The sequence below is a fragment of the Rattus norvegicus genome, chromosome 13, assembly GCF_036323735.1.
Source record: "Rattus norvegicus strain BN/NHsdMcwi chromosome 13, GRCr8, whole genome shotgun sequence".
NCBI lineage: Eukaryota > Metazoa > Chordata > Mammalia > Rodentia > Muridae > Rattus > Rattus norvegicus.
The window spans coordinates 106979224-106991703 of record NC_086031.1 but is presented as its reverse complement, the minus strand read 5'-3'; the positions used below and the strand labels follow the sequence as shown (position 1 = coordinate 106991703).

General features: G+C 40.5%; 1 protein-coding gene across 11 annotated transcripts in view; it reads left to right on the top strand.

Moving 5' to 3' along the window:
- Positions 1-12480, top strand: part of Syt14 (synaptotagmin 14) — a 152377-nt gene that overhangs the window by 106179 nt on the left and 33718 nt on the right. For 10 of the 11 annotated variants that reach the window (XM_039091519.2, XM_063272736.1, XM_039091518.2 and 7 more), the window contains 2 exons: positions 4306-4577; positions 8100-8549. In XM_039091519.2, coding sequence (XP_038947447.2) covers positions 4306-4577; positions 8100-8549 — 722 coding nt within the window. Of the gene's footprint in view, positions 1-4305; positions 4578-8099; positions 8550-12480 lie in introns of those variants that run through there. The other variant, XR_005492773.2, reaches the window with a different exon arrangement.

Here is a 12480-nt window from a genome sequence, read left to right as displayed (position 1 = left end):
ATCCTAAGTGAGTATCGCCACTGCTGAGAAATGTTGAAGTTTGGAGTCCATCCATCAGTTGTTGAAAGAACACGTGAACTCTGTGATTGGAAAAATAACACAAATTTCTTAGGTTCGTTTTCAGACATTTGATGCTTTCTGGTGTTGTTGATTATGAGGTTGCTTTAAGATCTTTTCAGTTGTCCTTTGCATGTGTGTAGAAATTCAGTTGCCTTTTCATTTACTGATCTCCTACACTGAGACTGTTGTGAACTTACTTTAGTATAACAAATGTGTCCTCTTTCCCTCTGTCTTTCCCTTGTTTTCTGTTTTATGTCATGATAGTTACATGAAATTACTGGCAATTTTATTTCTTTCCATTCATTTTCTACCTTCTTGATCCTGCCTTACTGCACTGACTAGAAAGGACCTCTGGTGTGTTGTTGAATAGAAGTAGTGAACACAGATACTCTTGTGTCGTTCCTGAGCTCAGAGGTAAAGCTTTCAACTCCTTTCCACCAAATATAACGTTTGTTATAGGACTTATCTGTAGGCAAGAGAGGGAATTCCTTAATTCATCAGATTTATTATGAATGGGTAATGAAGTTTACCAAGTACTTTTTTAAAAAAATTACAGTTAACATACTCTTTATTTTTATTTTTTTTTGTGTGTGTACCAAATTTGATTGGTTAAACTTTGATTATTAAATCCACTTAGAATACAGCATTCCAACCAAGTTAACAAAGTTGGTTTGATACAGTGCCACCTGAGTGGCTCTGGGTCTGCGGTGCACATATTCTGAAAGTTTTTGTGTCTACCTTTACAAGATGGATTGGCTAAAACTTTGTTTTCCTTTGAGAGTTTTTTTTTAAGTCTTGGTGTCACGTTCTGCTGACAAAATAAAATAATTTAGTCAATCATCTGTTTTTAATGTTATCTGGAATATTTTGTGGAAGATTGGTAGGATTTTGTCTTCCTTCAATGGTTAGTTCACTGGGGAAGCCATCTGAGCCTACAGTTTCTATTGGGATCTTTTAAAAATGAGATGTTTTTGTGACTATTTTGTTGGGGTTTTTGGTAGTAGATTGTGTGGTTTCCCTTTGGCGTTCTGAGCCTATTCTAAATCACTGGTTGGTTACTTCGTGGCGGCTTTCTGCTTTCTGAGCTGGTTCCAGTGTTTGCTCAGGTGATCCACAGCCTTACCTAATCGTCATTAATGCAGGAGCTCCTGTCTTCTCTACTGTGAAGGCGAGGCCATGCCCCCATCTTCCTCCAGATCCCTGATCGCTCACTCCTCTCTGTGTGGACTCACAGTCTCCTCCCTCCTTTGAGGGAACAATACTCCTTTACTGTTAGCTATTGCTTAGAAACTCCATTGTCCCTGGGCTCTGGCTGATGGCAGCTGCCTGATGCTGCCTCTTTGTTCTGCTGCGGTGTCCTTGCCATCCTTCGAATGTGTCTCAGCATGGACAGCTTCCTACACTCATCGTGTACTTTCCCCAGCACAGCTCTCGAACTGGTCGCTGCTTTGAGCAGTTCCAGTTGTTTGTAATATTGAATATAGACATAAGATCCAACCTCTGGGCACTGGCCTCACGGCTGCTAGGGTGATGACACTGTCAGACCACACTGGGAAGCGTTAGAATGTTTAGCATGGCTGTGTGTATAAGCATGAACGCACCTGTACTGTGTTAACTGAGTACATGCCTTGATTAGTGTTTCTGTTGCTGGGATGAAATATCATGACCAAAAGCAGCTCGGGGAGGAAAGGGTTTGTTTCTTCTTATAACTGCATGATGTAGTCCATAATCTAGAGAACTCAGGTCAGGAACTTAAGCAGGGCAGGAACTGCACACAGGAAGTGATGTCCTGACTTGCTCACCCTGCTTCTTTATATCACCCAGGACCACCAGCACAGGAATGATACTGCTGTGAGCTGCTCCCCCTCCACATCAGTACTCAACCAAGAAAATGCACATAGACCAGTCTAATTGGGGTATTTTACTCAATTAATGCTTCCTCTTCCAATATAGCTCTAGCTTGTGTCAAGTTGACATAAGCCAGCCAGCACAGTAACTGTATTTTCTCTTTAGTTCATATTTAAGTCATCAGAGTTGGCTCTAGGTTTTTTTCCCCTTCCCATATTCTAACTCCTTTATCTAACAGTGAAAGACCTGACCACGTTAACCAGGAAGCATCTGATCTTTGATCATCAGGCTGCACACAGGTTTCAGGTTTCTCCTCTGCTTCATGCATCTGTTTGGTTTGTCTCCCACTTACAGGTGGCCCTCAACATGAATTCAGTGGGTGCCCACCACCTACCCTACAGATGCTAACCCGCTGCTGCGATTCAGCACCATGGTCAGGGCTCTTCCCTAGCTAGGCTGCCTTGTCTGCATCACTGTCCTGGGCGAGGTCCTCTGTCACTGCCAGTACCCACCTCCCTTGCTCCTGTGAATGCCTACAAGAATTGAACTCCTAGCCTCTTTCACTCCTGACATTAATAACTTACATTGCCAGTTTTTGTTTTCTAACTGCTCTGTTCTAGCAATGTAGCAACTTTATTTCTGTTTTTAATGAACTGTTTTCATTTGCTAATGCTTTATCATCTATACAGGTTTTAACATTAATTTTCTGCTTTTTTTTATACCTTCTACTTTCAGTTTAATTTCCTGTTTTTGTTTTATTTTCTTGAAGTTCCCACACATTCTAGTATATGCCCTTTAACCTGCAAAATTCTTGACTGACTGTATGTCAGTGGATATATAGGTATTATCTAATTCAACTCATTGGCAGATGAAGTATGATGTTTAGAAGATAAGAAACTTCTGCTTAGTGGGTTAAACGGTGTCCACTGAGGCTGTGTTTGTAGCTATATACAGAAAAGGAAGCTATGGTAGTTACCTTTGTGTTTTTAATTTGTCTTCCTTGGTCATCAAAGGTTGGGGTAATGTTTCTGATATCCAGGCTGTCCTGGGTGAGTTTTTTTTGTCATTGTTTTTTGTTTGTTTGTTTTTGGTTTTGGTTCTCCCCAGAGCTCTTTCTCATGCTCATAACTTCTCAGTCACAAGGTGTCTGCTGAACCTCAAGCAGGAGAAAGGAGGAGATACCACCTGAGTGGTTTTCATCAGGAAAACCAAAGTGTTTCGGCACCCAGGCTGAAACCTTCTGCCTGAGCCCATTGGCAAACGTAGCTGGCACACTGCTGGGCAGACAGGGCTCCCTGTGGGGGCTGTGCCATGCAGCTGGGTAAAGCCTCTTGTCTCATGTTGTCTTGACTGCCACATGACTGCGATTACTAGTAGGTTCTCTCTAGTTTGGCTTCAACTGCATTGTTTTGATAACATTTTAAAGTTAGTGTACTGAACACTGAATTCTGGATCTATCTACATAACCTTATCTGCTTAAACTGTGAGCTGAGACCAGTATAGCTACTGTTCTATACAGTTCCCTAGCTCTCCTATCTTACTTGTGTGTATTAGTGACAGTGTGTGCATATGCCATAGTATTTAGGCTTAATATATTTTGCAGTGTTCAATGACCATTATTTTGAAGGTAGATAAGAATTAAGAGGGTTTAATTTCTTAGAAAGAAAATGGGGAACTGGTCATATTTTTAAAACCATGTTTATTAGATCATAAAATGTATAATATATGTCAATCCCTTATCAATTTTCATAGATATGTTTAGTCTTAATTGAAGGTGGAGGCAGATTATTAAAGGGAAAAAATTAAAAGACAATTTAAGTAAGGGAAAAAATGCTGCTTCATATCACTCCCAGAAGTGGTGGTTCATCCTGTGGACTAGGATGAGCTGGGCATTCATGGGGACTTAGAGACCGGCAGGCGGGGGTGAGCATGGCTTATTTAGGTTCTAAAACCAAGTAGATGTGGAAAGATGCTAAGATGAATGCTGATTAGAGTTTATCCCATAGCTGACAAGTCATGGAGTTCATATGTTTCACCCACCATACTTTTATGGCCCCTCAAAAAGCCATCGGTTATAAGGGAACTCATGAATTCCACGCACCATTGGGACTGCTTGGGGAGAGAGACTCAGTCGACAGACAGTTCTGATCAGGTTTCTTTGTATGGTTCATAACAGTATATTTCTTTTATTTTTCCTGATTTATTGGGTGAGAGGAGAGTTGAAAGCTAGGTGGTTTTATTTCTGTGCCTGGACTAAGGAAAGAGAAAGCTCATTTAGGAATTTTAACAGTTTCAACTGTTTATGATACTGCGTGTTTACTTCACATTTTAAAGTTGTTTACAGTTACTTAGACTGGAACTGATTTGAAACAATGACCACACTCTTGTCCTTGTCAGGAAACTGTATTCAGAGAATGAGGAGGACACCTCCATTGGATGAGCTGCAGCCGCCGCCTTATCAAGACGACAGCGGTTCTCCTCACCTCTCATGCACACCCTCTGAAATTGGGGATGCCAAGTGTGAGATTTCCCACTGCAGCAACAGCCCACGGTGTTCGTTCAACAAGTGCCCCAGTGAAGGAAGCACAGGTCACGAGGCTGAGAGCTATCACAATAAAGGCTATGAAGATGATGTCCCTAGCGACAGCACAGCAGTCCTTAGCCCTGAAGTAAGCAAAAGCACCATGGTTGCCAGGGAGAGCTCTGAGGTTAAGAGCCCGCACTTTCCCATCACGGTACCAGTCTGAAAGTGTCTCTTCCCTGTAGCTTTTCCTACCGTATCTAACAAATAAGATGCTGTTGCAGCCTGTATTCTACATCCTCCTCCCTTAGAGATGGATGACCAAGGATCGCTGTTGTTTCTTAAATATTTTATATAGAACATTCTGGAATTATTTTCCTGTTAATTTGTATTGAGGTTTCATGATTTTTATTTTGAACCTTTTACTGTTACGGGATGATTGAGTGTTCCACAAGCTTTTCAAATTAATCTTACTGTATTTTCATTTCATACAGTACAAAAGGAACACATGCTGGTTAGTTTTACTGGTGAAATTTCTTAATTTCCTAATTTTAGTGTAGCTAGCTGTTTTTGTTTCTTTTCTGTAATGAAGAATGTAAAAGTGGCAAGAAAATAATTGTAGTTTCAAAAGTCTTTTTTTAATCCAAAAAGACTCTGTCTTATTCTTAGGATTAAGACTAAGGTAACCCAAAGCTTCAAATGTAGAAAATCTCGGTAGGATTTACTTTCTTATACAAGTTTTAAATTTTGCAAGCTTGAACACTTTCTCCCGGCCAACATTATCACAATGAAGTGATCTGTGCTGGTAATTTTGTACCTGCTGTCTAAATAATGAAGATAGTTTTCTAATACACAGAGTAATTAAGCTCTGGGCAGAACTTCTTCGATTTGGGGTTTTCTCCAAAAATTTCAACAATACTTTAAATTTTTAGTATTGACATATAGTATCTGACCTAGAAGAAAGCGTTAAGTTGTTGGACTCTGTGTGCCTGCCACAGTGCCATCAGTTTCCTTGTTGCTGTCATCTAAACACAGTGACCCTGGATCACAACAGTGACCACAATAGTGTCTGACTGGTCATCTTATTCATTGTTCATGGTCTCTTCTTCAGGAAGTAAAAAGTGCTAGTTTCAGAGAGAAGCAGAAGCTGTGTTCCAACTAGGTCTCTGTGAGTACAGAAAAGGAGCTAGTCATAGCTGCTTTACTCTGTGCATCTTTGTTGACCTGAGTTGCTGTGTGAAGATTTCTTTGTAGTGCTAACCAGGCACACTATCAGGCAAACTGTCCCAGAGACCTCAATCAGCAGAGTGAAATGTGCAAATGACAACCAGCTGCCTAAGTGTGTGCACTCTGTGTGTGTATTTTCATCTACTTCAGAGCGTGGCATGCACAGGCCTTTAGTTCTGCCTCTGTTTGGTTCATCAGCAGTTCTCTGATCTCACCTGCTCACAAGAATCAACACTGAGATTTGAAAAGGGGCACCCACGGCTGGCAGCAAACACCTATTTATGGGGCATAAAGGGGCAAATATGCCAGCCCACCACTGACCTTTGCCAGTTAGAGAAACTTACTACCTGGGAAACAGGATTTCTCCTCTATTTCCTAAGTAGAACCACTGGGTGATAAAGCCTTGGCCCACAGTCGACATGGCCTGGGCTTTCTATCTCTCCGTGGGGCCAGTGCTCACTTCTCCATCTCATGTTCTTTGTGGTCCATGGATCTTGGCATCTCTCATAGTTTGTTACCTTAGGACTGTTTCCTTCTCTGTAGGTAGCCATAGCTGTGTATACACATATCTCAGAAGCTATGGACTTGCTGTCTTAACACTTTTCAGTTTGTTCCATGCCTATCTTTTATAGCACCATAAATACATTCATATATACATCATCATGTGTACATCAAGTATACATTGGGTGAATGTTTAGATGTGAAATTTTGATAGCCGAGGCTACTACAAAATTTTTATTTTTCTGAGTTTATTTCATATCTGTAATATTATCTATCATTCATCAGAGGGTTCTTTTTTTTTTCCCGGAGCTGGGGACCAAACCCAGGGCCTTGCGCTTGCTAGGCAAGCGCTCTACCACTGAGCTAAATCCCCAACCCCATCAGAGGATTCTTGTAACAAGTTGGTCAGCTAGATCTGCTGAAGGCTTCCTGCAACTAGTGGAACCCCAATACTTTGGAAGCAAAGGATTGTTTTCTTAGTGCTTCTATGAAGAATGGGAATAGTAGACAGCTTAATATATAAAGGTTCTACCTATGTTTTAAGAAGTGTTCGAATGTGTCAAACAAAATCCAGAAATAGCTGTTTAGGACCTTATAAACTTTTTGTTTTCTAAAAATTTTTTGTTACCATGGTGCTATTTTAAAAATAGTGAATTGAAATAGCAAAGATACATCGATGATCTCTAACTAACAATTATGGAATGAGTTTGTATCTCTAGCACCTACTTAAAGCCGTGTATGGCAATGCATGCCTTCAGACCCATGGCTGAGGGCAGAGAAGGGAAGCATGCTGGGGCTTACTAGCTAGCCATGCATGGCAACATGGCAAGCTCCAGGCTTAGTGGAGACCTCCTCAGAGAGACAAAGTAGAGACACCTAACACACTCTTCTTGTTCTGTGTATGTGGGAATGTATCCCCAGATAATATGCATACACCAGACACAACACAAGACAAACACACCCAGCATACACCAAACACGTGCAACATTAAACAAACAGCATACAGCAAGCACATACAGCCAATGGCAAACACATACAACATACATCAAACACATATAGCATGTATATACAAGACAATTTAAAGAATATCTTTTATAAAAGTTTGTTCTTGATTTCCATATATAATACCAAGGACTGCATAAGACTTACAGTGTCAGAGACTCCTTTCTTTTTGCTGTTTTTGGCTTAAAGAACAACCTTTTGAAAAAAAGAAGAGGAGAAAGAAGAGAAGAAAGAGTAGAAGAAGAGCCTTTTGCCTCAAGCTAGCTAACATAGTGCTTAGCACATAGTGCTGAGTTGACTGAAAAATACAAAAGCTTCTTTTTCTTTCACTCAGTCAGCAGTCTCGGCCTTTCTTCAGTTATTGAAATGTGTATTTCGCCATGTCATTGGCAACTATTGCGAATAAAATACAATTGATTTGAATTCTAGTTGAAAACTGAGACAAATGTGGTCTATAATATGAAGGTTGACCGTTGGGATGCACACTGTCTTGAGCCCTGTGCCTTTATATTCAGGTTTCCCATTTCCACTGACTTCAAAGTCTTACGGTGTATATTCTACTTTAGATGGAGGCATCTTAGGCATCCCTGAAAATGGAACCATACTTTTCCATAGCCCTGAACTTTGCTCTTCTCTGCAGACTCCTCCCTCAGGAGCAAAGACTATGACATTAATATGCACATTAAACTCTAAATTTATATAGACATACATTCAATTTTTTTGAAACCATGATAGTGAATATTATACTCAAAAGATGCCTTTATTGTGAAGTATTTTACCACTTAACTTTTGCCTATAGTTGACTGATATTTATACTTTCTTCATGATAGCAAATGAAAATTATTTTTATGTCATACTCTAAAAGAAATTGACATTTATTTACATACTAGGTAAGGTAATAGGGTTAAAAACTAAAAACATTTAAATTTGCTTTTCTTAGGACATGTCAGCTCAAGGATCCGCCTCACAGCTTCCTAAACCTTTTGATCCAGAGCCAGAAGCTAAATATGGCACACTGGATGTGACTTTCGACTACGACTCTGAAAGACAGAAGCTTCTGGTAACCGTGACAGCTGTCACAGACATTCCAACATATAACAGGACAGGTGGCAACTCGTGGCAGGTACACCTTGTTCTTCTGCCTATAAAAAAGCAGAGAGCCAAAACCAGCATCCAGAGAGGACCTTGCCCTGTCTTCACAGAAACATTCAAATTTAACCACGTTGAATCCGAGATGATTGGAAACTATGCAGTTAGGTTTAGACTATATGGTGTCCATCGCATGAAGAAAGAAAAGATTGTGGGGGAAAAGATTTTTTATTTAACAAAGTTGAATCTTCAAGGGAAAATGTCATTACCGGTGATACTGGAACCTTCGTACAATCCTTCTGTGAGTATCGTGAAATGACCTGGATATGGTCTCTGTCCACAGGACATGAACACATGACACATGCCACAGGAGAAGTCTGTAGTCAGCCCGCTGCTCCCACAGCGTATCATCTGCGTAGTGACCAGACACATTTACCTAAGCCCTTCTGTTCTGTGGAGTTGCCCTTACAGATGACCATGGCTTCCTTTATGTTTTCTTTTCTCCTTCTAAGCTCCCACGCAGGTCCTGTGTTTGCTCCTGTTGGCTGCGTTAAATGGTTGGTTGTGCATTGTCCAGCCTCACTACAGAAGTTACCTTTTCCTTAACAAGTCAAACCGGAGGATACAGGTGGAGCTTTCTAAACAATTTTATAGATTGGGTACTGCTACCCAAAACAAAATTATTTTTCTAGAATGGCCACAGCCTTTTTGAGCAAAGACTAAAAGTGTTTCTCAGTGAAAAATTATGACCTCAAGCTTTTTAAATTTTTTCCATATTATAATCACACATTATCTCTATATTTTTAACAAAATTTCCACGAGGCATTGCAGATTTCAAGAGAGTAATGGCTGCGTTGTTTATTTAAACCAGGGAGATGCATTATGTCACAAAGTTATTTCAGTATGAGAAAATCTGTGACTTGGGTAAGTGTAAATTATGACTTATATTTCTTTCTGTGTCATATTGGATAAGAAACATTTTATAATATAAATATGCAGATTTTAGAATACATTTAAATTCTAAGTTGGAGGCCTGATATTTCACAGTTTTTTTTTCTACGCTTTGACTGAATGAGCCTAAGGCCTGGACTGTAGCCCATTGCGTCATACCAGGCAGTTTTTGAACCTGCAGGCTTCTATTCATGGTGCAGCCTAGCTACTTTAAGCAGGCCCTTGCAGATCTTTATAAGGAAAAGATGGCGGTAGGTGTACTATGTCTTTTATGGTTGTGTTTTTTTGATAGAATTAACAAGTTTAAAAATTTCAGAATAAGAAATTTTGGGGAAATGCCTCATAAAACATTTTTATTTTTGAGGGTTTCATACATGTATACTATAAAATATGATATTTCCCCAAATTCTTCCCTGGCCTCATCCCATCCCAACTGCATCTTTTTTTTATAACCCACTAAGTCCAGTTAGTGCTGCCTGCATGTGCAGGGATGTGGACTGTCCACTGGAGCATGGACTCCTACCACTGACCACATCCTCAAAAACAGTGACTTCCTCTCTCTCCCGGAAACTATACTATCAACTGCCAGTAGCTCCCAGTAAGAGATGAGGCTTAGAGGTCGATGATCTACCCACCCCGTCTGGCTGGTTTGACCTGTGCTGGTGATGACAGCTGCTATGAGTGCGTGAGTGCAGCCATGCTGTGTCCAGGGGGACACTCACAGCTCTCTTTCATCCTTTAGCCCTTCCTGTGTTTCTGCATCCTCTTCAGTGATGCTCCCTGAGCCTTGGAGAAGAGGCCTTGATACAGATGTCCCATTTGGATCTGAGCTCTCAAGCCTTCCATTCTCAGCACTCTGACCAATTGTGTTTCCCCCCTTGTCTACTGAAAAAGGAAGCTTCTGTAGGCAAGGTCGAGAGCACCAAGGGCCTTTGTCCTCCTTAGACCTGATATTTTGCCCAGGATTACAGTATGAAATTCCAGGCATGAAATTCTCTCTTGTATAGCAGGTCTCAAATCTAATCAGAAAGTGATTATTTACCCCATGTCTTGGTCAGTGTTACTGTGAAGTAAAACCATTACCAATACAACTCTTGCAAGAGAAAGAATTCGATTGGGGCTTGCTACAGTTTCAGAGATTTAGTCCATTATCATCATCACGGGGAACATGGCAGCATGCAGGCAAATTGCTGGAACAGTAACAGAAAGTTCTAAATCCTGATTCTCAAGCAGCAGAGAGAGAGACTGGGCCTGTCATGGGCTTCTGAAACCTCAGATCCCACCTCCAGTCACACACTTCCTCCAACAAGGCCGCACCCACTAAACCTTCTCAAGTAGTGCCATTCCACAATGGAGAAGCATTTAAGTGGCCTATGGGGACCATTCTTATTCAGACCCCATGTCACTATTGCATCAGTGGGTATATCTTGCCTGCGGTGTCCAAAAGTCCAACATATATGATCTAGTGCTGGGTAAGACCATTGAATCCACACACTACTCTCTCCTCTTCTTCCTCTCCTCCTCCTCCTCTCCCTCCTCCTCCTGGTGCCATCCCCACTTAATCCTTTAAGCATAGTGCCCCATCTCACATGTATTAATCCCATTATTATTATTATTATTATTATTATTATTATTATTATTATCATGTGAGATAGTAGGTTTCCATGTGGATTTTCATATATTTGGGGGAAGTCCATCCCCTCTCTCTCCTGGTTTCCCCTAGACTCCCATACCCCTCCCTGCTTAAAACTTTCCATCTACAGTATTCTGCCTCTCTGCTTTTGTATTACTCATATTCTATTTTCCCCCTCTCCTTTCTCGTTCCCTGCTTCCACTTGCACTCTCAAGTTAAACACACAAAGCAAAAGGTGTGGAGCTGAATCCACACTTGAGGGAGAACACACGGCGTTTGCCCTTCTCAGCTTTGGTGACCTCACTTAGTATAGTTTTATTTTTCCAGTTCTATCCATTTATCTGAATATTTAATAATTTCGTTTTTCTTTACAGTTGAGTTGTACTCAGCTGTGTAAATGCCTTTTTAGATGAAAGTGCTTTATAAGAGGAAAAAGAAAAAGAAGGAACACACAGTGTTTTAAGGAGTATGTTTTTATAAAATGAAATATTCTGCTATTATTGTTCAAGTTTCTAAATTGTTTCCTCTATTTTGTCTGGTGAGTAGTAGTTTTCTATGGAGAATAGGCTCCTATACAGTAATAGCTGAGTTAAGCTGTAAGAGAAGGGCTGGCATCAAAAAGTGCGTTTTGTGCTGCTTTGAGGACACCATCTGTTCCCAGCTCCATATTAATTGTACTTGACAGAACCGCGGTTCTCAACCTGCAGGTTGCAAACCCCTCCTGAGTCCTTTCACAGGGGTCACGTAGCGGATATCCTGCATATCAGATGTTTACATTACAGGTCATAACAGCAAAGTTATACTTATAAAGTAGCAACAAAATAATTTTATGGTTGGCGTCACATCATTAGGAAGGTTGAAAATCACTGCCATAGACAGTACCACCGTTTTATCTGCTGGACAAGCTAGGTGGTTCCTACACTGCAGGTGTTAGTCTGCAGTCGTGGATTCTGTAACATTTTTTGCCAGGTAGTAGAGTAAGTGCCTAGGGGCTACGTACAAGGAGGAGAGCGTGCCTGGTAAGTAGCTTTCTAACACCTGCTGTTGGAGTCTATGGAAGCTGTCTGTCGTCGGCTCTTAGAAATTGTCCCCTAGGTACCAGTGTGCCTGTCATGCTTAGTAGCTGTGTCTTATTGTCCTTTAGCCTTGCCTTGCCCTCCACATTCTTTCAAAATCTTAGAACTTGGCATTCTACACTTTTGAGGCTTCTTTATAATACTATTATCCTGAAAGAAAAAATGTAATATCTATAGAACTCATGTCTTTTCTGTACGTGCCATAGCACTAATGTCCTCTTTGCTTGACTTTTAATATAAGCTGAGTGGAGAATTCTTATTATCATAGTTTACTTGAGAGAGCTTCTCTTTGATTCTGTAAGACATGTTTGTGAGGTGCGTTCATAAGAAGAAGATTACTTCCTGCTGAGTCCTTCATCCTGGGAGCTACTTAGTGATTCTTTACTGTTATTATTGCAAAGATACTAACCTTTCATCAAGGAAGTTTTAATCCCAAACCCAAAATAACAAAGTACTTTTAAAATATGCTTAAAATTTTCAGTTCATTTCATAAATAATAACAGAATTCACATATAATATTTAATTTCATGGATAGTTTTTCAGAAACTTACTGGGTGAGGACCCACAAAAAT